A 25752-nucleotide genomic window follows, 5' to 3' on the forward strand; every position below is an offset into this window, starting at 1 on the left:
GAGGACTGCCTGGAACGCGCACATACCTTCGGCACACTTTGTGGGGCAAGCCCGGCATCTCCTCGGGGTAGAAGCCCTCGCCACAGGCTGGCACACATTTCCAGTCTTGGAAGTGGAAGTTTGGGGCACAGTGAATACATTCTTCTCTGCTGGGCCCTGAGGGGTACGGGAAAAGCAGCACAGGTCAGGGACTGCCCACCTGCCCATCACGTGTCCTAGACCTGCCGCAGCACCTGTGAGATCCAGGTCCTATTCAGACGCCCCAAGGCCACCACACAGCTAGATTCACCCAGGTGCCACTGTGCATCTGCACTGGGCCCGCCTCGCCACTCCTGGGAGATGGGCCTCACGCCCACATCTCACGGATGGGGACACGGAGGCTGCACCAAGCTCAGCACACCTCCCGCTGCCTGGGCCGCGTTCATCGGCCCTGATTCCAGGTGCCTCCTTCCCCAACAGGCCTGGGCCCGATTCCGGCTAAGGTGGCCACAGGTAGCTCTGAGTTCTCAAAATGTGGCCTGGCCAAACACACTTACACACTGGATTTCAGAGACATAGTTTAAAAAAAAAAAGTGAAATAGCTTGTTGATTTTTTAAATATTGATTACATGTAGAAATGATAGCATTTAGATACATGGGGTTAAATAAGATGTTATAATTATTTTCACCTGTTTCTTGAGGGAACTTAAAGCTGCATCAGTAGCTCACATCGTATTTCTAGTGGACAGAACTTGGTGTAAGAATATGTGGGAAAAGGGAAAGAAGAGGTTTGGGGGCCTGGGGTTGACAGGTATTTGGTGTGAAGGATCAGGACTCTTTCAACAGAGAAAAAACAGCTAAGGGCTTATGGGGTGAGGCGTGGGGACCAGAAAAGGCAAGAGCTCTGAACAAAGGGTCAAGAGTCGTGAAGGAAAATCTGCAGCCCAGTCAGGAGGACTCATCAGCCTGGGCAGGCAGTGGTCCAGAGAGAAGAAACCGTGCTGTCCATCTGTCTGTCTGCCCATCTGTTCATTCACTCAGGCCAACGACAAGTCAGTGCTGGGTGTGCACTTCCGTGTCAGAGTCCCCAAGGAGCATCAGAGAGGCAGCGAGGTGGCCACCGGCTGACGGCTCAGGGAGAAACCATCTCAGATGCTCACGGAGACCACAGCCCCTCCTTAGACCTCCCCCCACTGTGGTCCCGTCTCGGCTTGAGGCCTGACAGCTGAGGCACAGGTGGAGTGAATTCTGGACCTACGGGGGGCCTCTGGGCTGCGTCACGGGAGGACCCCTTTGCAGACGGGGGTCTGCAGGGCGGCTCTGCAAGTCCTGAGGTTTGGTGCTCCGGCAGCTGGTTTCTGCTCTCAGAACCATAGCTTCCAGCTTGGAAGGAGATTCTGAGCTCACCCAGGACTGAGCGTGAGGCAGAAGCGGGAGCCCTTGGGGTTCCAGGGCCTTCACGAGGAGTAGCTGCGCACCTGCCTGGGGTCTCCATGGGGGTGTCCTCCCTCTGTTGCAGCAACGCAGTGGGAGAGCCGCCCCACAAATGCGTCCGGTTTATGTCCTTCTGGATGGACGGCTGCTCTTGTGCCCCAGCCCCCATCACTTATCTGCAGGGAGCATCTGGCATTGGTGCCCCCCACAACCCCCATCACCCATGTCCTACTGCCCGGGCCGCCAGGGTCCCCAGTGCCTTAGGAGCTTCCGCAATGGGAAATAACACTCATTTTTATTTGCTCCTAGTTTAACGCTCAATTTGCTAAACTTAAAAGCGGATGGGGCTTCCCTGGTGGCGCAGTGGTTGAGAGTCCGCCTGCCGATGCAGGGGACACGGGTTCGTGCCCTGGTCCGGGAAGATCCCACATGCTGCGGAGCGGTTGGGCCCGTGAGCCATGGCCGCTGAGCCTGCGCATCCGGAGCCTGTGCTCTGCAACGGGAGAGGCCACAGCAGTGAGAGGCCCGCGTACCGCAAAAAAAAAAAAGCTGATGAAACCCGTTCAGCTGGGGTTAGAAGAAGAGAAAGCCCTGGGATGGGCGGAGGCGACGGCCCCGTGACAACGTGAAGGTGCTCAGTGCTGCTGAGGCGCGCACTTCAAAGTGGCAGGTTTTATGTCCCGGATCTTTTACCACGATGACAAAAGCTGAGTCAACACAGATCTCCTAGAGCCACTATTTTCACTACTACTAAACACTGTGAACTTCGTAGTTCAAAGTCCCTCAGGGATTCCATTTAGTCACAAGGCTTTCCAGGCGTCACTTGAAAAGCGGACACAGATCATAAAAATCGTAGCAAAACGGGTGATGCTTAGGCAGGATCCACTGCATCATTTGTGGGGCCCAGGACAAAGTGAAAACGCAGGGCCCTTATTCAAAAGGCAGGAAAAACGTGCTATGAAGGGTGCTAAGATACAAAACGCGTTCCTTTCTTCTGCCATCTCTCTCTTGACCTGTCATGGTGGTTTTTATCTGCTATTTCATGTCGTGCTCCCCTGGGTGAGGACCGGCCCTCATGCCCCTCAACTCCACACACATGTGCCCCACTGGCCGCTAGCCGCTGACCCACGCGCCATGCCCTGCCGGGTCCCCTGCACCCACCCAAGGCAGATGGGTTCCCCAAGGGATCACATCATCTGTGCCAGAGGCTCTGGGGACTTGGACCAGGATGGGATGAGGCTTATTCCTACTGAGTCACCACTGAGTGTCCCAAGGTACTGCTGGCCTGGGGTGGGGACAGATGCCACCGTGCTCCATGCTGTACTCGTGCCTAACCACGACTCTCCCCACACTGCATCCAGGCCCCTCACAGGCGGGCAGCAGCAGTGGTCACGGAGTGGGAGCTGGGAGGGGAGGGCCAGGTGGCCAGGGGCTCCCGACAGGGACCGTGACAGGCAGCGAGAAGCCTTCAGCGCTGGAAGTGGGTGGGGTCCCTGTCCTAGCAGTGGCCGGGGTGGATGCACACGTCCCAGAGCATAGAGGGAACCCGGGCAGGCGGGTGTGGGGAGCAGGGGAGACCCCTGGACAGCCTGACCCCTCAAGTGACAAAGAGGTCTCTGGACTGAGTGAGAGACTGTTTGCCAACAGGCAGTGTGGGGATGCAGACAAAGGAAACCACACTGAATAAATGAAATCAAAAGCATTATAAAGCTACACGCCTGAATTTTATGGATTCAAGTGCCTATGAAATTTAAACAAGTGACATCGGCGATGCTCTTTCAACCTGGGCTAAACAATGAGGCAAAGAAACCATGAAAATGACAGGCCACGAAGCAAACGCTAGGAAAGGCTGCTGGGCCCCTGCCTTGCGGGGGGTTGTCCCAGGAGGGGGCCCCAGGAAGGCACATCTTCCAAAGGCCTTGAGAGTGCTGGTCTTTGCCATGGCATGTCCACTTCGGGTCAAGGGTCAAGGGCCTCTTGACATGGGCTCACGTGGCCACACTGGGACGGCTGCCCCGTCCTGCCATGTATCCCGGGACCCGTGTTACGGCATCAGTGACTCAGCAGAGACCTAATTCTTACAGCGTTACTGCAGCAAAAACTCAACCTGATGTGGGTTTCTTAGAACAAGGACCAAAGCGCTGGGTCAGGAAGGAGGATCAAGAGGAGAAGATTCAATCAGAAACACGTATGAGTCCACAAGCTCAGAATGTGCTACAATATCCCGGTGCCAACAAGTCTGCAGCACGAAACCCAACAAGACAATCATTCTCTGCGATTCTGCATAAAAACTGCGCCTGGAAGGCAGCTATGCTATCATCTCTGTGGGAAATTACAATACACATAAAATTGTTTACAGACATCTTTTCCTCTTTGTAAAATGTTCAAAATAGGGAAGATAGGTACAAGGAACTAAGGCTATGTTTTAAAAAGCCTTCTTCCTTCACCACGGGAACTTGCCCAGCCTCTCCCCGAATCGATGAATCGTGAAACTCCGGCACTGCTACCCTGAGGCAAGGGCTGGGTTCCACGCAAGAGCTCACTAGCAGTTAGCAACCCTTCCCGGCCTGAAAGCATCCCCTACCTGGCTGGGCTCCTGACACTGGGAAACCCAGGCTGCTCCAAGTGGGCCCTTGTGGTTTTTCTTTTTTTTTTTAATTTTAAAAATTGTGGTAAAATGTACATAACATACAATTGACCATACTAACCATTTAAGCATACAGTTCAGTGGCATTAGGTACATTCATATTGTTATGCAAGCATCACCACCATCCATCCATCCCCAGATATTTTTTATCTTCCCAAGCTGAACCTCTGTACCCATTAATCACTATTCCCCTTTCCCCTCTCCCAGCCCCTGGTAGGGCTTCTGGGATTTAATGCTGCAACACCCACGGAAGCCCGCAAGTCCTAGGGCTTTCTGGGTTTCCAGGTAGTCAGCCCACCGGCCTGGGGAACTTGGGCTCCAAATGTGGCCCCCGCAGGCCGTGAACTCACCCACGCAGGTCTGGCAGGTGGGATGGCATTCCCCGCACCTGATCAGCTCAGAGTCAAAGTAGGTGCCTGGCTCACAGTCTGGAATGCAGCTGCCCCGTGCAAGGCTGTTGAAAAGAAAAAAAAGGCAGTCTTTTATATCCTTTCCAAAGCTCTAATTCAATTATGATTTGCCCTCAAATGTCTTTCATGAGAGGAACCGAAGGTTGCTGAAGCACAGCTCTCGGAGTCACTTAAGGTTCTGAACTAATGAAAGCGGCAAAGCTGTCCTGCAGCATCTCGAGGCCGGCTGGAAGGGACACCCGGGCCTGGAAGCAGAGTCTCCACCTTCTGGTGGCCGGTGGTCCCGAAGCTCCTTCCCAAAGCCCCGTGGCCTCGGTCCCTGTGCGGGAGGCTATGCCCTCCACACCTTCTGTGCTCTTCTGCTCTGTGACACCTCCTCTTCACTGACACCAATCACGCTAGAACCCAAGGCCCACGAGAAGAACTCAAGCACGGGTGGGTCACCCCACTGGCTCGGTCTCACTGGGCGCAGCCCTGGGTGAAGCCTTGGCATCTGTGATGCGTGAGGGGGGGTGGCAGCAAGACTGACCCTGAGTCCCAGTGGGCTCCTGCCTCGCCCTTGCTGGAAACCTTCTATGCTTCACAATGAACCTGAGATAAAATCCGCTCCTGGGACCCAGCAGCCCTGCCTGCTGTGGCTCTGGCCTTCCTCCCTCACCTCGCTCAGCCAGGCAGTGAGCGCATGGCTTCTGGAGCAGACCCTCTGCCCCTTCCCCGGGCAGGCCAGCCAAGCTTCCTGCCCCTCCGTCCCCTCAGCTGTCCGCCAAGGCTCCTGCGTGGTCAGGTTACTTTGAGGACAGAACCCTGGCAGGTGTCGGGCACCCAGCAGTGTGAATGGGTGTTGGCTGCCACGGCTGCTTCAGTTCCCAAGCTCACTGCTGCACATGTTGTAGATGGATCTGCTGCCTGACACATCAAACACATGCCGCAGGGTCTGTGAGAGCCAGAGGCTCCTGCGCTTGGTGCGGGGGACGTCGGTGGGGCTGAAAGCATCTCTGTATCAAGGCGGAGGCCGATCCCAGGGCTCCCGCTCGTCCTGGCCCCCAGCTGTTCAGTCAAGTCTTTACTAATGGATGTTTCCAGCCTGAAGAGATGGACGCACGGCTCAGCCGCCCTCACTGCTTCAGTGGGACCGATGATTTGAGGCCACAGCTAAAGAGGATATTGGGCAATATAAGGAAGCTTTCTGTGGATTACGGCTGATGATGTTTCAGTGTCCACAGTCCTCTCTGACTGCTCGTCACGGCTGCACCGCTGCCTCCACCTGGGGGGCTGCTGCCTGAGAGGCATTTTCTCCCCAGGACACAGCTCCTGGCCTGAGCATCTGACCTCCTCTCGCCTACCTGACCCACAGGAGCAGGGATGAACCACCCCCTCCAGCACATCCCTACTGGGAAACAGGCTCCAGGGAGCTGGAAACACAGTGCCTCCCACTGACACCCTGAGTCTCCGGCCTGGGTGGGGGGCCCTGCGGGAGGGTCCCCACAGCCGAGCTCCCAGGCCCCAATGGCGGCCAGCTGAACCTCTCCGCCTTTCCCTTCTGAGGCTCCCCTTCCTCCACATGTCACCCCTCCACTCCTCATCCTGCCTCGTCCAGCTCCCTGGGTCAGAGAACGGGCATGACGTGTGACTCTGGGGTCCTGTCCCCCTTCCCTCGCCCGACTCCCAGGAGCGTGGGGCAGTGGACCCTCTTCTCTCCCATCCCCTGATCTGGAGGGGGTGAGGTGGGCTTGGGGAACCTTAGTCATGCTGCTCCCGGAAACTGTTCCTCTCCCCGTTAGTAAGATGTGAAGAATGCCATATATGTCACATACGTCATAGGTTGCTGTGAAGATTAAATGAGGCAATGTTGGCGAGAGCAGCTGGAGTAAAATGCTGGTTTTCTTCCTTCACTCCTTACTGCAAAAGAATTCAACCCTGGGGGGTTGAATTTGAGGGGAGGGGAGGCTGCAGGAACGGCAGCATCCTTGTCCCCTGGGGGCCAGGTAGAAACACAGAGTCACAGAGCTGCTGGGTCAGCACCTGCATTTTTTTTTTTTGCGGTACGCGGGCCTCTCACTGCTGCGGCCTCTCCCGTTGCGGAGCACAGGCTCCGGACGCACAGGCTCAGCGGCCATGGCTCACGGGCCCAGCCGCTCCGTGGCATGTGGGATCTTCCCGGACTGGGGCACGAACCCGCGTCCCCTGCGTCGGCAGGCGGACTCCCAACCACTGCACCACCAGGGAAGCTCAGCACCTGCATTTTAACAAGAGCCCGGTGATGCCCCCTGGCCCCGCCCCTGCTCACTGCCCTTGCTGACCCGTCCCTTTCTTCCTTAAAGCGCAGGCCCTGGTTCAAGACTGGATCGCGGGAGGGTCCACAGCACAATTTTGCACAGAATGATTTCTAAGCTTCTAGATGATAACTTCAAGGAAGAAGTAATGTATATTTGCTGGCAGTAAACAGGCTACACCAACATTCCAAAATATTCTAGTAAAAAATCATTAGCTCGGTCAGATGCTTTTAAAGGAGGCGTGGGCTGAGCTTGGTGGAGCCGGGCAAACCAGGAATTTACAGAGTATCTCCAGAGAGCGAGCCCCCTCTGCCCTTCCCTCAGTCATCCAGACTGGGAAGGAAACTGGAGTGAGTGGGGCTCGGTGCCTAAGAAAGGGAGCTCTGTGCTTTGTTAGAACTCCCTACCCTTCCAGCCGCCAGCCCTACTTTCTATGAGAGGATCCGCTCTCGCTCTTACCAATTCTCCAAATGTTGCATAAAATGTAGACATTTTCCCCATCCTCTGACTTTCTATCATAAACACCAATCTCTAAGTGGAAATCTGATTTTGACTCGGAATCTGTATCCTGAAAGGCTTTGGGCCTCTGAAATTTTAGCTTTTAGGAAAAGGAGGCAAACACTTGGTAAATCAATGACAGACACTTACACCAGCATATACCCACGGCCGCGCCTCAGGTCTGGAGGGAGGGTCTTACCTGAATCCTTCTTTACAGACAGTACATTTCTCTGGTTCATCCATGCACTTCTTACAGCTTGGGTGGCATTTAAGGCAGTTTTTCTGATCTGGAGAAAAATAAGAGGAGGAAAAGAGAAGAGGTGGGAAGAGTGGATGTGGATCAAACCCGGGCGAACGAGACTCGGGTGTTCCAAGGCGGGGCTGATGGAACGGCCGTCACCGGCGTGGTCTCTAGACAGGTGACATAGTGACCGACCGCCAGAGGCATGTGGAGACCGCGTGCCCAGGTGTCAGGTCACAGGCCTCGCACCTCTTTTCCGGAGTGAAGTCCTCACACGACCTTGAGGCTTGGAGGTGGGCCCTTTCCAGAGGAAACGCGCTCTAGTCCTGCATCTTCCCCCGGGAGCAGAGTTTAGCGAGGTGCCAGTCTTCCTAAGTGTGACCGGTGGGGCCCGAGGGTTCCCCTGAGTGACCCCACCCACCCAGGGCCCTCACAGGGGTCTTTACTGACACGTTGGCGGTCACCTGCACAGACATGAATCTCTGACACCCACCACACCTTGGGGAAGCCCTGGGTCTCAGTGATTACCCAGGTCACTCATCCTGGCACCCGGTCAGCACCACCCTGTGCTCGGGGCCCCACAGGTGGCATCACACACACGCTGCAGGGGCTCAGCGAGGGCGTCTGGGGGTGACTCTCGGGGTGACCGAGGTGTCTGGTTTTTGCCCAGGGGTGGGGTGGGGGGTAGGGATGGAGGAGCCTCTGACCCGAAAACAGGTCTGGTTGCAGCCCAGGGCAGGTGTTTGCAAAGCCTGTGAAACGTGTCTTGCATGACTCTGTGTCCCCTCTAAAGAGTATGGTTATTCCATGGCTTTATATGTCCTTAAGGATCCCTGGCTCCTTCCCCAGAGGAGTAAGAGCAACGCTGTGATGGGACCCCTCCTGCAGGATGCGGGCCAGAGGCGAGCTCTGGGAAGCGCTGCCCCCTCCCTGCACAACAGCCAACACGTCATCTGAAAACTGTCCTCCATCAATTTAACCCAAGCCCTCTCTTTGGCCTCTTCCAGGCCGAGGTGAGTGTTCAAACCTTGGCGTGAGGTCCCGGCCCCAGAGCCCAGCCACTCCACTTCCCAGGACAGGCAGGATGGCAGGACGCCTGTGCTGCTCTGAGTTCACTAGGTCATACTAGCTGTGGGCCCTTTGGCCTCGCTCGGCTTCACTTCCCCACCTGCAAGGTGAGGAAAGCGCTGTCCACCTCTTGGGAGTGTGGTCACTATGTAAAGTGCACAGCCAAGAACCACCTGTCCTCCTGAGCCGTTATGCCCGGCAGCAGGCTCCTCTTCATTCGTGGAGACCCGCAGACCTCCCTGGCCTCAAACCCCGGTTTCAGCTTAGCGGCTCTTGCTGGGAGGGGCTTTCACCCAGTTTCAACCACCAAGGCCACAAGCAGGTGCTGGGTCCCGCACCCCGCCCAGCGCCCACATCCACTGCTCCAAGAGAGACCGCAGGGCCTACCCGGAAGCCTTTCTGTTTGGATGTCTGAAATCGGTCTGAGCCTGAGAGCCACTGGCTCAAGCTACCTCCCTGTCCATCCTGAATAATGGACACTGACCTACAGAAGTGTGACAACCCCAGACTACGGGGGCTCCATTTCTGAGTCACTTTGAACCACCCTGGCCAGGTTTTGGGTGTGAACTGCTATCCACTAACAGGGTCCAAGGGCTTTGATTTCATCCTCTCTCCTTTCCTCCCGTTAAGGGTCCTTTCTCAGGACAGAGTACACAGGAAGCAGAGGGTGGGGAAAATTCTCCCAGGAGAGGGGACCCCAGCCCAGAGTGGGGCTGACTCCTCATTTCTAGGCCCGGGGACACACACTTACTTTCATCAGCATAAAATCCAGCAGGACAGAAGGTCACACAGGTGTTCACCTCCTGATGGTGGTAGAACCCGCGGCGGCAAGACAGGCACTGGGTGGGGCCCCGGCCGGAGCAGGTCTCGCACCCCTTGTGGCAGCGGCGGCAGCGGCGGGCTGCCATGTCCCCAAAGTAGCCCAAGGGGCACACGCTCACGCACTTCCTGTGGGAGCAGATCGGGAGAGGACTTTCCTACTGGCCCCAGCCCCACGCCTAGCCGGCAGCAGGAGGGTCAGGCCAAGGCAGGGCAGCTGGCTGGGAGGGAAGCCTTAGCTGCCTCCCCGTCAGCAGACTCTGAGGAAACACAGGCCCCAGGGCAGAGGTGAACCATTAATGCCCCTGAGAAGTTCCTGATGCAGGGGAAGGTTGAGGGCTTGCATGGGAACCTGGGACTCCTGCCCTTTCAAAGGTTCCCCGAGGGGGGCGGGGGCACTCGCAGGTTGTGCTTGGCTTCCTTGGGCAACACCATGACGGTATCTGACTTTTGGAACGTTCAGCTCCGGCAAAACCCCACTGACAGTGCCCACGGGCAGTGAGCGGTCTCCAGGCTGTGTCCAGCCAGCAGAACAAACGTCTTCGCCCAGCGCAGAGAGGTTGCGGCTGTGTCTGGGCCCCGGGGACACCCTGAGAGTCCCAGCCGCACCCCTGCCAGAGCCCTGGTGGGTGTGTGCTCCCCAGGAGGGCTGCACCCCTACCCGGCGCTCAGGGCTGGGGGCTTCTCATTCACGGCCGACTGTGCTGACTTTTAGAACCGTACTGGCCCTTAAGATGACGTTTGTCTGCAGTTCCCAAGTGGTTGTCATGCTCAATACGACCCATTTTTGTTTAGCAAAATGGAGAGAAAAAAGTTTATAAGCACAGACAAAACAATGCCACGGCCTCTGAGTTCTCATGGTCACGAGTTATTTATGAGATGAGAATAAAAGGTTACCAAAACATAAAATTCCCCAGCAGTGACCCTCAGGGTGATCTCCTTTCCGGGGTGTTTGGTTAATTCCTAAGTATGCTGCCAGGCTGCGGGGGTGGAGAACACAGCTTGGCCACCTTAGCGGGACGCTGGGCGTCTCCAGGACACGCAGGGGAGGCCCAGCCCTTTACCTGCTGGTCTTGACGCTCCCCAGGCTGAAGTGGACACAGTTCAAGCACTGGTCTGCGTTAGGGCCATCACAGCCTTTGTCACCACACTCCGGATGGCACACACCTTAAAGAAACAAGCATTTCCTTTCACCCATAGAGATGCTTTCTCAATCACGTCCAGTCTCCTAGGACCCCATGTCCGGGTCTCACAGGCCCCTGCTGGGCCAGAGCACCCACCCCTGTGGGACCCGCCGCAGCTGGGAGCCAAGCCTGGCTCTGGGCTCCAGTGTCAGAGGGTCTGATGACTCGAGACAGGCAGGACAGCCGGTGGTGGGTGAAGGCGGGCATTGTGAGGTTCTAGAGGAGCAGCCATGGCGGGGCGGGAGGGGCAGGGGACAGCCGCGTGCAGCGTCCTCCCCTGCAGCGGAGTTACAATGCTGGACCAGCCACCAACTCTGATTTCCATCGTGAAGGAAAGCATGAAGATCCGACGGAAATTAAGCGGGAGAGGCTGGAACAGAATGCGCCACGTCCCTCACATGCGGTGAAGGAGGCAGGTGGGTTTCCATGACCCTGGTGGGTCTGGGGTGGGCAGGAGCTGAGCCCTTTTCAGCTCCCCTCTCTCTCACCCTCAGAGGGGGGCATCCTGTCTTCCCTCGATCCCCAAATTCTAACTCTGGAAGCCTATGTGGTGCTGTCAAAGCGACGGAGAAAAACGCAGGAGCTGGGGGACCCCATCGGGCGCCCTGTCCTAGGTCTCCCCTCCACCTGCGCCTCGGGGAAGAGCCCAGTTTGACTGGCTCTTGCCCTCAGGCCGGGCGGCCCCTCCATAGGTGTCCTCCTCATCTGGGGGCCAGGGCCGGTGCTGTGCTGGGACCCCCACCTCCCTTGGCCCCCGACGCTCTTCCTCCTCTGGGAGATGGTTCTGGAAAGCCTCCCCATGTGGGGAGGGAGGGGCCCGGCGGGGCGTTATGCACGTTTTTGAGTCCGTGGAAGAAAAAACAACCTTCTACAAGGTTTTAGTTGTTGGAGGGGGTGGGGAGTGAGTTCAGAAGCAAAGAAGAGGTGTCTTGCCAGCCACCAGAGTTTCCTGGGGACGTGAGGGAAAGACAAAAGTCCCCATTCTCTGCCACCCACAATGGGTCTTTGCTAAGGGGCACAAAGCCCTCTTCATTCCTCTTTAAAGGGCCTCCAGACCTTCCCAGTGTTAGACTCAGCTGTATTTGGCTTCCCTCCCTGAAGGTTTACCGCTGCTGACATTTCCAAGGTTCTCACTGTGGGTCCCCCCGTGAACCCCTTTCAGAGCCGCGTGCATCCCTGGGGATGCACTAGACGCTCCTTGTGGTCTGGGTGGGGGAGGGCGCTGGGGTCGTGCTGGAGCACAAGGTGCCCCCACCCCTTCCCAGGCCCCAGGCTCACTCGATTTGGGGATCGATTCTCATTTGACTTGGTCCTTGTTCGCCTCATCCCAATCCACTTGTGGTGACAGTGGCTGAGAGCGTCCCCTACTCGTGTCCACCTCACAGCTGACCCCTTCACAGGGCAGCTGTCCAGATGGCTCTGGCGAGGCGCCTGTCACACCTCTGAGCCCCCCAGGAGCCCCGCTCCCCTTCCGTCCTGGGATCCTTACTGTCCATGGGCAGCTGGACTCCCCTCTCCGGCCCTCACTCACCTCCTCCCCTTTACTCCTTGTCCCGGGGAGAGCTGGCCCTCCACTTGCGTGCCCCCATCAGAGTGCTGCTTGGTGCCCCCGCTGCTGGACAGAGGGCGGGGCCCCGCGCCCCCTACCCCCACTGTCTGTATGACCAGCTCCGCCTCCGAAAGGCACGCAGCCTCCCCTGCCAGCTCACCCCTCAGCTGTGCATGAAGCTCCACAGAAAGCATCAACAGGGACTTCCCCGGTGGCGCAGTGGTTAAGAATCCACGCTTCCGATGTGGGGGGGCCTGGGTTCGATTCCTGGTCAGGGAACTAGATCCCACATACGTGCCGCAACTAAGAGTTTGCATGCCACAACTAAGGAGCCCGCCTGCTGGCAACTAAGGAGCCCACCTGCTGCGACGAAGACCAGACACAACCAAATACATAAATAAATATTTAGAAAGTCTTCGAGAATCATCGCCCCACCTCAAAGTCTCCCCTACCCAGCACCCTCTCTTTGTCCTTGGGCTTCTGCACCTGGGCTTGTTTGTCTGTGACTCGGAGGGCTCCCCCCAGGGCACCAACGAGATGCTCCTCCACACTGCTCCCCCTCCCCCCAAAGCCCTCTCCTCCTCTCCCTCCACGCCACACCCCTCCTGCCCCCTTCCCCTCTCTCGCTCTTTCCTGCTGTGACTGGTGCACCCGCCCCACTTGCCCCTGAGATTGCACGGAATTTCCCCAAGTGTCAGAAACACACCTTAGTCCCAGAGACCCCTCTAACCACCTGGGCCAGGCTTGGGAAGGACTGAGCGGCCTGGGCTGCAGAACAGTTAGAGTGAGATTCCAGGACAGTGTGAGGTTAGAGTCATAGCAGATTTTAAGGGGGGGAAAAATCAGTCCTTTATTAATAATTACTGAATCTTGCCAGAGTTTATAAATCACAGGGGGAAACAGAGCAGATTAGTCCATACATAATTCAATGCTCCATTTTAAAGGCACGGTAGAAGAAGTTTAAAATTGAATCGGCCATAATTTATGCTTGATCTGTATTGGTGGAGTTTCCCATTTTGTTACTTTTTTTTTTCAGAAGCTATTAGATAACTCAAAGCATCAATATTCTTAGATCTCACCCATCATTTATCAAGTAGCTGTAACATTTAGCTAAGGAAAATATGCCCAACCAGAAAGGCTCCGTTTCTCACAAATCACTGGGATGGTTCAGAGAGAAAGGAAGAGCTTGCCACCTAGCTCGCTGACCGAAACTGTGCCCAGCCCGGCAGCTGGGAACGTCCTCTGCATGCTGCCCCAGCTCTCAGCGTGGAGCGCTGCAGGCCCAGAGCCCAGGGCCACCCTGCAGGGGCGCAGCAGGAGGAAGAGGATTTGCAACGAGGCATCTTTACTTCCTGTGAGAGGTTTGAGCTGCTTCCTGCAGCATCAGTGTCCTCTGACATCAGGTCTGAGACCCTGTGCTGGGTCTTTCTCCCAGGCCCCTGGGCGGGTCAAGATCTCCACTGCCAGCAACTCCTGGCTGTGCTCACTCAGCCCAACTGTCCTGGGCTCCTGGTAGCACCCTGGTCCTTCCCACATTCTGGTCACAAGGACTGAAAGTGGATGGACTAGGGAGAGGGTCAGGAGGCTGAGACTGAAGACGGGGGCCCCTGATGAAAAGGGGGTGCCCCAGAGGAGTGTCACTAGCCAGGCGGCAAGTCCCCGTTCTGGTTGGGCATAGGGAACCTCTATTCCCGGCCTGGGAAGGTTGGCGAGTACTTACTGGTTTGAAGCATACTTACTGGTCTGTAAAATATTAGGAGAGCCATGGGAGGGAGGAGCTGTGAGTGCAAATTACCATCATTATTACGACTCCCAGGAAAGAGGAAGGCCTACAGCCCTAGCCCCGCCTTCCGCTGGGAACAGCCCGCGTTTTAAGAGCTACACTGGAAAAATGAGCATCTCCTCTGGCCTCAGGTTCATTACCTGTGTAGTCCTCTTCGTCCTCGGGAACCTCGGCCTGGGACGGCGACAGGGCGGCCTTGGGTGGCTCTGGCTCTAGGGCCGAGAGCTCCAGCATCCGGGAGCGAGACTGATGGGCGCTGAAGGTGGTATAGGGGTGCTGGGCCGTGCCGTACAGGATGAGGCTCCACTCTTTCAACTTTCCTGGAAGGCACCGGACCCAGACTCACCCGAGGGTCAAGAGCCTCCTTCGGGAAGCCCTTGATGTGCTCTGGCCCCTTGGTCTGGCCGGGGGCCTCTGTCACCCACGGAAGTGCCTGGCCCTGCTGGGCTCAGGTTCCCGAGCCCTCCCTCCGACAGCAGGGCTCTGAGCCCAGCATCTTCCCCTCCTCGTCATCTGGGGACCAGGAACCCACCTCCTGCCCAGGCCACAGTCTCCGCCCCTGGGTCTTGGCACAGCCTCCCCTCATTAGCCCCCACCCCCATGATGGGCAGCAGCCCCCTCCCCATCTTGGAACATCCAGTGGGTGGATCTGGGGCGGGGCCTGGCACTCAGCCTTGTCCCATTGTCCCCAAATGTGGTAACTGGGTTACGCTGAGGAGTCCTGCTTTTTGGATGCTCCATCCTGCGTCTTGGGCTCCTTCCATCCCAGTTAGTCCAGGGCAGGTGGGCAAGTTTGGCGGGTGGCACAAACCCAAATGTCCACCGAGGCTGGGTGTGGGGAGGACCTCCTCAGAAACGGGAGGATGCCTGGCACCCACGCTGGTCTGGGTGTGGGGGGAGGACAGAGGCTCATGGGAGAGCAGCTGGCTGTGCACAGGGATGGGGCGGGGGCAGCAGGCACCCCCCCCAACCGCCGCCTCCACCAGGGAGCGAGGCCCGTGCTGCTCAGTATCCTCAGGTGAGAACAGAAGGGGAGACCTGGCCTGCAACGTCCAGGCGGGTTCCCTGATGCAATAAAGCACACAAGGGCCGGGTTGGACGTGACCATGGGCCTTGGGCCGGCTTCCCTTCTCACCACGGTGTGCCCAGCGTTTGGGACTGTGTGACCATGTCGGGGAGGTCACTGCTGTCACTGTCACTCAGGCGAGGGGCCGAAGGCCAGCGTGACCTGCCGGAGGACATGTGGCTTGTGCTAATGGGCTCCGGCTGCCCCAGCCCCTCAGGGTTTATTGAGAAGTGGATCAACCCAACACAAATCGATTCTGTCCCACGGCGGGTCACAGAGCAGCACCGTTTCTTTTTAACCATCATCCTGGCCAACTAAGGCCCCAGGTCCTGAAAGCCTGCAGCCTCCGAAGCCCCCAAGTCAGGCCCTGCACTGCTTGGGCCTCTCCTGGCCTGGCCAGGATTGAAGGATGTGGGTCCTTCGACTTAAAAGAACCGTCCTGGGGCTTCCCTGGTGGCGCAGTGGTTGAGAGTCCGCCTGCCGATGCAGGGGACACGGGTTCGTGCCCCGGTCCGGGAAGATCCCACATGCCACGAAGCGGCTGGGCCCGTGAGCCATGGCCGCTGAGCCTGCGCGTCCGGAGCCTGTGCTCCGCAACGGGAGAGGCCACAACAGTGAGAGGCCCGCGTACCGCAAAATAAAAAAAAGAACCGTCCTGAGCTGTCTCCCAGGACATGGTCTCCAAAGGGCCAGCCTCTTTCCGTGGCCATTTCCCTCACGCAGTGAGCGACGCTTACAGGAGAAGTATTGATACTTCACACGGGTGCAGGTGCAGCAAACACAGGGCCTGTCTATGAACGATCATCCGTTCTCAACTCCCGGGGATCAAATTAAAGCTACATTTCAAAACCACAAAGGCTCTGGACATTTGAACTGCTGAGTGATGAACTGTCATTAAGGGGGAGCATAATAACTACAGGGCAGGGAACAAGGGCTCCGTGAGCTATAATTTGAATCGGGATTTATTTCAATCCTATATGATGTCTCCAAAAACACCCACCAAAGGCCTCATCACTAAAATTAGATTCTTATTTTCGGATAGAGTTTTGGTAGGACAAACAAGAGAAGAGGGGCTGATCCAAGCTCGGGATCGGCACACGCCCTGGGTGAGAGGGGAGAGCAGAATGAATTCCAAGAAACCAGGGAGCAGATCCTACGAGTTCTCATCACAAGGAAAAAACCTAGTTTTTTTCCTCTTTCTTTGTGTGTGTCTATAAGAGATGATGAATATTAACGAAACTTATTGGGGCAATCATTTCCCAGTATGTGTAAGTCATTATGCTGTATGCCTTACACGTATCAGTGCTACATGTCAATTATATCTCAATAAAGCTGAAAAGAAAAGAAAAAATTCCAAGAAACCAGCAGTAGGAGCTGTCTTGCAGGAGGGGCCCGGGACGGGAGGCTGGGGTTCAGGAATGGAAGAGAGACTTCATTTTTATTGTTTTTTCTTCTGGATTGTTTGATTAAAAAAACAAGCAAACCATGGCATATATTATATTACCTTTCACACACATGAATTTTAAAAATTGAGTTTAATTTAAAAATCTAGAAACAAATTGGTTATATGGTCAAGAAAAAAAAAACATGAAAAAGCTGTGGTACTCAAGGCTTTTGATTTACACTTCCAAATAATCAACAAATGTGAATGGCTCAAAATCTACAAGTATAAAAGGGAACACAGTGGAAGTCCCCCTCCAGCTGCTTCCCCATCTCTCTCCACCATCTCTCTCCATGGCAACCGGTTCCCTGTTTCTTGAGCACCCTTCCAGTGGTATTTTATTCTTATCCAAGCAAATACAAGCACATACTCTGCCCTGTCCCCTTTACCAACACGCCTGGGAGCACCTTCTGCACTTTTCTTTTTCCATTAAAATGCATCTTGGTCATCTTTCCATCACTGCATCAGAGAAGTATCGCGTCACTTACTTAACAATCCCCTCTTGACAGGCACGTAAACTGTTTCCAAATGTTTGCAATTACAAACAGTGCCATAACTGTGGTCACACGAGGAAGTACCTGTTGAGGTTGGCACAGCAAGGACCCTGGAGCTGCACAGTCTGGGTTTGAATCCTGGCTCTGCCACCTACTAGCTGTGTGGCCTTGGGCAAAGTACTTAATCTCTCTGTTCTTCAGTTTCCTCATCTGTAAAGTGGGGATAATAATAATAATATCTACCTCATAGAGTAGCTTGGGGGATTAAATGACTTTAATGATGGTAAGAGATTTAGAACAGTGACTGTCATATGGGAGCTGTTGCACAGAGTTTGTTAAATAAAATCTAAGGAGCATATCATTTCACATGTGTAAGTGTATCTGTAGTCCACATTTCTAAAAGTAGAATGGTGCGGGGGAGGGGCAGGGATCAAAAAGGATGTGAATTTGTCATTTTGACAGACATTGCCAAACTGCCCTCCATGGGGTCTGGTCATATCACACCCCTGCCAGGAATATACCAACATACCTGCTTCCTCACAGCTTTGGATGGACAATCTGACAATTCAGAGAAGTTCACTTTGCATTTCTCTTAGTGACACAAGAAGCTGAGCTTCTTTTCAGATGATTAAGAGCTTGACACCTTTCTGATTTGATAAAATTGGAAGCAATTTATAAATTCAGAAATTTGCCAGAAATATTTGCCGGGGACAAGTGATGAAACTTCGAAGATGCATTAAAAGTGCACTTTTGGGGCTTCCCTGGTGGCGCTGTGGTTGAGAGTCCGCCTGCCGATGCAGGGGACATGGGTTCGTGCCCCGGTCTGGGAAGATCCCACATGCCGCGGAGTGGCTGGGCCCGTGAGCCATGACCACTGAGCCTGTGCATCCAGAGCCTGTGCTCCGCAACAGGAGAGGCCACAACAGTGAAAGGCCCGCGTACCGCAAAAAAAAAAAAAAAAAAAAAGAGAATTGCACTTCAAATTATGCCATATACTGGAATACTTGTTTTCATGTCTTATGAAGGCAAAAAAAACAGAGACTCCCTTGGTAGAAGTAAAAAGAGCATGTTCACCTTTAAGTACAAAAGAAAAGGAGGAAAATGTCTCTAGAATCACCACTATCTAAACCTTACCCTCAGGTCAGGTTGTCTGCACAGAACCTTTTAAGACAGGGGAGGTCTCCTTCCCTCCTCCTGCCGTCTCCCTGCTGCTCTTTCCTCTGTACTCTAACTCACCAGCATGGCACCTGGGCCCTCAGAGGCTCTAGTGAATATCTCTTGCAGATGGAGAGAAGGAACAGAAATTGAAACCAAGTATGAGCAACCATCTTCTTGGTCCACTTGTAAATCTTTGGTACAAACGTGGCAGAAGTGCACTTTTTTTTTTTTTTGCGGTACGCGGGCCTCTCACTGTTGTAGCCTCTCCCGTTGCGGAGCACAGGCTCTGAACGCGCAGGCTCAGCGGCCACGGCTCACGGGCCCAGCCGCTCCGTGGCATGTGGGATCTTCCCGGACCGGGGCATGAACCCATGTCCCCTGCACCGGCAGGTGGACTCTCAACCACTGCGCCACCAGGGAAGCCCTGCAATTCTCTTTTTAAGTTATTTTTTCCTAGTTATAAAAGAGGGATGATTATTAAATACTGAAACAAGTAAGAAAATAAAAATCACCTCTAACTTGTCTGGCATATTCTCCTCTTGGCTATTTTCTATGCGTGTTTGTTTTTCACATAGTTGAAATCACGCAGGGCAGCAATTTCTCTTTCTTCTCTAACTCAGCATCATGTTAATCACATCCAGAAATCATTTATGCACCCGTTTATTGTCTTCTCCCCTTCATCAGACCAGAGGTGTCACGTGGGGAGGAATGTGCCTTTCTTACGTGGCATACTGGCCTCAGCGTGTGGCAAGTTTCTGGGATGTGTGCTCAACAAATGTTTGCTAAATTAATATACTGATATCTTAAAATATCAGCAAACTATTTCACTGTATGAATATAAGCATTTTCGTAACCAATCTCTCATAATAGGTTATAACAGAACATGTGTTTCAGTTTCCTTTTCATTTTTGCTTTCATACATGAATTTGCAGGAAATATCACTTGCTGCATCTGAACTACTCTCCCCAGGTAGATTCCCCGGAGAGAATACAATATTGTGAAGGCTCTTGACACATAATGTTAAGGGGCCCAATAACCCCTTCATGGAGTCTGGCACCTCATGAGGCTTGATTCAGAAACTGCCAGGTGAGAGACCACAGCGCACCTGGGAAGAAGCCCACCTGGTATACAGCCCACCTCCAACCCGCTGTCCCACCTGGGGCGAGTCAGAAGGATCAGACACCAGTGACTTGGCATCACAGAGTAAGGCAGAGATGCACAGGAACACGCATCTCTGGGCTCTAGGCTTTAGGGTGGTCCTCTCCTCTCGCTGAGTCAACACTTATCCACGACCCCAAGGGTCCAGCCCACACGAGGACCAGGTCCCACCACGCTCAACTGTGCCCAGAGCCTGCCCTCGCTTTGAGGAGATGAGACACCTGGAGGGAAGAACCAAGGAGGAAGCAGAAGAAGAACGATCCAGGGCTACACCAGACCAGAGACCCAGTCCACACTCCACAGAACTGCCATCCAGAGGTGGGAGGACTCCGGAATGTTGGTCTGCTTTGGACAAAGCGTTTAACAAGAGTGTATTGGTTACTAGTCAAGACGTCAGCATGCCTGTTCAAGCTTACCCTTCCAAAACCCAACTAGTACCATTCATTCCTTAGTTTCCTGGAAGAGGTCTGAAAAGATGCCCAAATCCAAATTCCCTGGCTTTCTCTCCATCAGATTCCTGAGCCCCTAGAAGAAAGAATGGCAAATCCACCTGCTTAAACACTCAGGGCCAGCACTGCTTGTGAGAGGCAGAGGATAATCCTAGCTAATGCCCAGAGGCTGCCGATAAATGGCTTTATCATCATTCACCATCTTCAATGCATTTCCCCCTCAATGAATTGAATTTGTAATGAACAAACAGGATTATTCCTATTCAAAGAAAGAATGAGAATTAAGGGAAGACTGAGGTTGAATTTGCCAATAAGAAAGTACCAGCACTAATGAAGCTTTTCTCTTCCAGTATTTTGAATTAAGCGTTAAAAATCCTTGAGAGGGGAATTTACAATTGGAGACAAACCAGCTAGGAGCAGGGGCAAGTTTTTGTTAGATTAAGGACTCTGAGCTAATACTTTTGAATTCCTGGGTTTTCTTTGGCCATAAGAGAAGCTATTAACTATAAAGAATTTATTAATTCTCCCCCCCCCCACAACATTCACAACATGCAGGGAGAAATTCTTTAGTCGAAACACAGTAAAGAAAGAGAAGCCTATAATCAAGAAATAACACTCCAGGGGAAGCCTTTTCCTTCTGAGGTCCAGGTAACCTGTTTACAAAGTTTAATGCAGAGGTTTGGGTAAAGGGATAAAAAAGGCACTACTCCTTCTGTTTATAAAAATATACAAGGATGCTTTAAAAGGGTGAATTTTATGCTGTGTGAATTATATTTCAATAAAGCCATTATATGAACTATTATACACTCACAGAAATATCAACCTTTACTCAATGAATTTAACATAGTTATAAATGTGCTTTAAGTCCACATTATGGCAAGCAAGAGGTAGAAAGATAGAATTTAGGAAATGGCCTCGAAAAGAAGAAGGAAGAGTGCACACAGGTATGTGTCCCCTATGGACATGCACACATACACACATGCGTGCACACCTCCAGAGCCGGAAGTAAAGCCGGGCAGATGGGAGAATCTTCTCTATGATCTTGTAGCCATAAAAACCCTTCAAAATGGTATTTTCAGTGCCAGAAGGAGTATCTCAGAATCCCAAGCTCCAATGTTTCTTTGGGTGAAGTGTGGAAACACACATATCAGGTAAGGAACAATCACTTGTACAGTCTGGCAACACACAAAACCGCACTTTTCTTAATGGCACCTACAGGGTGAGATAGAGAACACTAAAATACCATCTTTCAACATTTTTCAGTTAGTTCAAAGTAATAAATTAACGGTTTGAAAAGACAGAGTCTGCTACACGGGCTATAACGGGACAGCGGTCCTTCCCCCCACCCTCTCCACCTTTCCGCGTCCTGCCCGAGACTCAGCCTCTTGTCAGGCTCCGAGGGGGCCCTTCTAGGGTAAATGCTCACGTGCTCTGTCCAAGCTCCTGAATTCTAGCCATCGTCCAATGCCTCCTTACCCAGGACATCGAGAATCCTTTCTCTTACACTATCTTCCACATGCCCACCCCACTCCCTCTTCATTTTCTGGGAGGTTTCCTCCTCCAACCTATCTCTTGCCTTTCTAATTTTTGCCTCATATTTTAAAATTTCAAGTCATTTATCTGGTCCTCCCAATGTTCCTTTTTAAAATGCAGCATCCTGTTCTTATTTCAGCACTGAAATACTTTATCTTCCCTGAGGATACCTATGAGATAATAGAAATTATATATTGGTCTCGACCCCCGGTTCCTGGCACAAGGCTCCTAAAACCCTTGTCAATTCCCAATAGCATGGGGTTCAGGGAGCTGCTAGGTGGGTGAAGACATCCACCCAGGAGGGTGATGCATCCCAACTCCACAAGGATAGAGGCTCCTGCACTAGGGACCCTCACAGACCCTGTGTATCTCCTCCTCTGGCTGTTCACCTGTACCGTTTTATCACAGCCTTTAATAAACTGGTAAATGTAAGCAAGTGTTTCCTTGAGTTTTGTGAGCAGCTCTAGCAAATTAACTGAACCCAAGGAGGGGGTCTTTAGATCTACAGGGCAGTCGGTCAAAAGCACAGGTGATAACCCAGGCTTACAACTGGTGTCCGCAGTGTGTGTATGTGTGCGGGGGACAGTCTTGTGGGACTGAGCCCTTAGCCTGTGGGGCCTGACTCTGTCCCCGGGTAGGTGGTGCCAAAATTGAGGTGCGTCGGAGGACACCCAGATGGTGCCACAGAGAACTGTTTGCTGTGGGGGGAAAACCCCACACATTCGGTGACTAGAAGTACCAGAAGTGAAGAGTTCTGTGTTAACAATAAAGGAGACACACAGGAGAGAAACACAGGAGGGAAGAACTGGCCTTTTCCCTACTTGGTTTTCTACCTTGGGACACCAACTATAGTTTTTTTTGAAGTTTTGCTGTGTTGTTGTGCTTTTCCTGCCTGAATTCCTTCTTAACCTCCAAGTTTATTCTCTTCAGGGTTTGTGTCTGTTCTAATGTTGCATAATCTTCTCGAATGTGTGGAGGTCCTTCTATATTTAGCAGTGAGGCACTTAGAATGATTAGAAGTTCTTCATGCTGAAATGTGAAAACGCACTTTTGGTTTATTGATTTTGTATTTGGCAAACTTGCTAGCCTGAACAAAATGAGAAAGGAAGTGTTATCCTTGCACGCTAGATAGCTTAGATGTAAACAACGTTTGTTTTCATAGTAAATGCAAGCACTTCCCACCAGAAACAATGGAGATGAGAAGAAAATGTAATATCTTTAAAGTGCTGAAATGAAAGAAAAAAAAAATAGGGCTTCTCTGGTGGTGCAGTGGTTAAGAATCTGCCTGCCAATGCAGGGGACACGGGTTTGAGCCCTGGTCCGGGAAGATCCCACATGCCGTGGAGCAACTAAGCCCGTGCACCACAACTACTGAGCCTGTGCTCTAGAGCCCGCGTGCCCCAACTACTGAAGCCCATGTGCCCCAACTATTGAAGCCCGTGCACCTAGAGCCTGTGCTCTGCAACAAGAGAAGCTACCGCAATGAGAAGCCTGCACACCACCACAAAGAGTAGCCCCTGCTCACCACAACTTGAGAAAGCCCACACACAGCAGTAAAAACCCAACACAGCTAAAAATAAATAAATTAATTTAAAAAAATGGGTGGAGTCACAGCACCATCACAATGACTTCCTCTAAGCAGAGTCAAAATCAGTGTGTCAGTAAATAAACCTATTTTTAAAAACAAACTGAAGATGGGTTGAAATAAAGATATTTTGGAATAAATCCAAGCAGAGCAAATTCATGGCCAGCAGACCAGCATGATAAGAAATCGTGAAGGAAGTTCTTCAGATAGAAGGAAAATGGTCACAGATGAGAATCTGGATCTACAGGAAAGAACAGAGTACCAGAAATGGTGACCATGTAGGTAAATATAAAAGAGTAGCTTTTTTTCTCTCTCTCTTCATTTCTATAAAAGACAATGACTGTCTTTAAAGCAAAAATATGCCTGCAAGATGGAGTTTGTAATATGTACAGAAGTTACATATAGCACACAACTACAGCAGAAAGTGGGGAGGATTATTAACTCCACGTCTACAGTGACAATCACAAAATAGGCTAAAAATCCTAAAGGAAATAAGATGGAATATTCAAAAATATTTAATCCAAAAAAGACAGGAAAAAGAGGAACTTTTAAAAAATACTGTTGGATTTAATTTGTTAATATTGAACTTGGGATTTTCCTATTTATGTTCCCAAGTGACACTGGCTGAAAAGTCTCCATTCTCATAGTGGGCTGTCGGGAGTTGGTATCAAGGATACTCAGGCTTCATCAAACTAACTGGGGACTCTTTCTCTCTCTTTTTCTACTGTCTGGAAGAGTCCGTGGAATACTGACATTACATTTCTTCCATTTAAATGTTTAGTAGAATCTGACAGTGCATCTATCCAGCCCTGAGTTTTCTTTTAAATTATAGAATCAATTTCTTTAATCACACAATTTCAATTTTTGTTTCTTCTTGTGTCAATTTTGCTGTTACATTATTTTTGGTCATTTCACTTAACATTTCGGTCACAAAGTTGTTTATAATATTTTCTTATAATAACTTTGATGTATATAGGATCTATAATAACATTCTACTTTTTCATTCGTGAAATTATATACAGATGACCCTTGAACAACGCAGGTGTCTGGGGTGCCAACCCCCATCTATAACTTTACAGCCAGCCCTGCATCTGCGGATTCAACCAACCACAGACTGTGTTGGACTGTAGTTCTTATTTACTGAAAAAAAAAAAAAAATCTGCATCTAAGTGGGCCTGTGCAGTTCAAACCTGTGCTGTCCAAGGGTCAACTATATTCTCAGTTTTCTCCTTGACCAGTCTTCCCAGAGGTTTATCAATTTTATTAGTGTCTTCAAAGGACCAACTTAGGGATTTTGTTAATTCTCTCTACATACGTTTGTTTTCTATTTCATTGATTTCTGCTAGTTTAAAAATTCCTTTCTTCTGCTTTCTTTGAGTTTATGTTACTGGTCATTTTCTACCATCAATCTTTTTTCTTTTTAACCTCTTTATTGGAGTATAATTGCTTTACAATATCGTGTTAGTTTCTGGTGTAAAACAAAGTGTATCAGCTATAAATATACATACATCTCCATAACTCCTCCCTCTTGCGTCTCCCTCCCACCCTCCCTATCCCACCCCTCTAGGTGGACACAAAGCACCTACCATCAATCTTTAGCCTTTCTTCTTTTCTAACACATGCAGTTGGGAACGTACATTCCTCTCTCATCTCTACTTCACCTGCATTACCTGTTTGGATATGCAATATTTTTATTATCATCCGGTTCCAAAGATTCCCTATTAAATTATTATTATTATCCTTTTTTAAAAATAAATTTATTTATTTTATTTATTTATTTTTGTCTGCACTGGGTGTTTGCTGCTGCACATGGGCTTTCTGTAGTTTCAGCAGGTGGGGGATACTCTTCATTGTGGTGTGCGGGCTTCTCATTGTGGTGGCTTCTCTTGTGGAGCACAGGCTCTAGGCGCATCGGCTTCAGTAGTTGTGGCACACGGGCTCAGTAGTTGTGTATCACAGGTTCTAGAGCGCAGGCTCAGTAGCTGTGGCACGTGGGCTTAGTCGCTCCGTAGCATGTGGGATCTTCCCAGACCAGGGCTCGAACCTGTGTCCCCTGCATTGGCAGGTGGATTCTTAACCACTGCGCCACCAGGGAAGTCCCTCCCTATTAAATTATGATTATTTTCCTTTGACACCTGAGTTGTTTAGAAGTGTTTTTCAACTATCAAATGTATGGGCTTTTTCTAGTTATCTTTTAAATTTTGATTTCTTACCTGTACTCTCAGAGGACAGGGCTTATATACTACCAATCCTTGGAAATACTCTGAAGTTTGCCAAATGGTCTACTACGTGGCCAATTTTCAAGAATAATCCACCTGCGATTGAAAGGCGAGTGTATTCTTTGGTTGTTGGGTGTAGGTCCATTAGTTAGACCTAAATTGTCAACTGTGAAGTTCAAATCTTCTCTTCCTACTGATTTTTGCTATTTTGTCTACCAAATATATTTGAGGTATGCTAAATCTCCCACCTTGTGTGTGAGTCTGTCTTTCTCTCTTTGGAGCTTTAACAAATTTTTGCATTATATATTTCGAGGCCAAGTTAGAATTGAACCAAATCTTTTATCAACGCGCAGTGACCCTCTTCAGCTTTGGGATTGCTTTTCACCATAACATTTCTGTTTGTCTGATGTTAACATAACTACGTCAGCTTTCTTTGGTTAGCATTTGCTTGGTCTATCTTTTCCCATCCACTTTATTTTTAACTTTGCAGTTTTCTTATATTTTAGGTATTGTTCTTACATATAGTTCCATCAGTCTGTCCAAGCAGGAAGAAGACAGCATAATTAAACTAGGATAATCCAATAAGGCTTTAATAAAGAGACTATTTACAGAGGTGTCAGCAGAGCAAAACAGAGCCACAAGGGATGATGGAGTTCCCCGGGGCTAGAAACAGAAGGGGTGTTTAGCCCATAAGTGTACAAGAGTCTACCGGCAAGGGGAGGGTGGGGCTGTGACCCCAAGGGATGCTGGAGGGATAAATAACT

The 25752-nt window shown here is 51.6% G+C and overlaps 1 protein-coding gene across 4 annotated transcripts in view; it reads right to left on the reverse strand.

Annotated features, from left to right (window-relative positions):
• The window catches only part of PCSK6 (proprotein convertase subtilisin/kexin type 6), a 189886-nt gene that overhangs the window by 6865 nt on the left and 157269 nt on the right, over nt 1-25752 (reverse strand). Inside the window, exons 14-20 of one of the 4 annotated variants that reach the window (XM_060156755.1) lie at nt 14026-14205; nt 13842-13880; nt 10434-10536; nt 9302-9498; nt 7441-7528; nt 4411-4514; nt 27-156 (exon numbers count right to left, since the gene is read on the reverse strand). In XM_060156755.1, the coding sequence (XP_060012738.1) occupies nt 27-156; nt 4411-4514; nt 7441-7528; nt 9302-9498; nt 10434-10536; nt 13842-13880; nt 14026-14205 (841 nt within the window). The remainder of the gene's footprint in view (nt 1-26; nt 157-4410; nt 4515-7440; nt 7529-9301; nt 9499-10433; nt 10537-13841; nt 13881-14025; nt 14206-25752) is intronic. The other 3 variants (XM_060156764.1, XM_060156770.1, XM_060156779.1) reach the window with 3 other exon arrangements.

Source organism: Lagenorhynchus albirostris, chromosome 1 (assembly GCF_949774975.1).
Source record: "Lagenorhynchus albirostris chromosome 1, mLagAlb1.1, whole genome shotgun sequence".
Taxonomy (NCBI): domain Eukaryota; kingdom Metazoa; phylum Chordata; class Mammalia; order Artiodactyla; family Delphinidae; genus Lagenorhynchus; species Lagenorhynchus albirostris.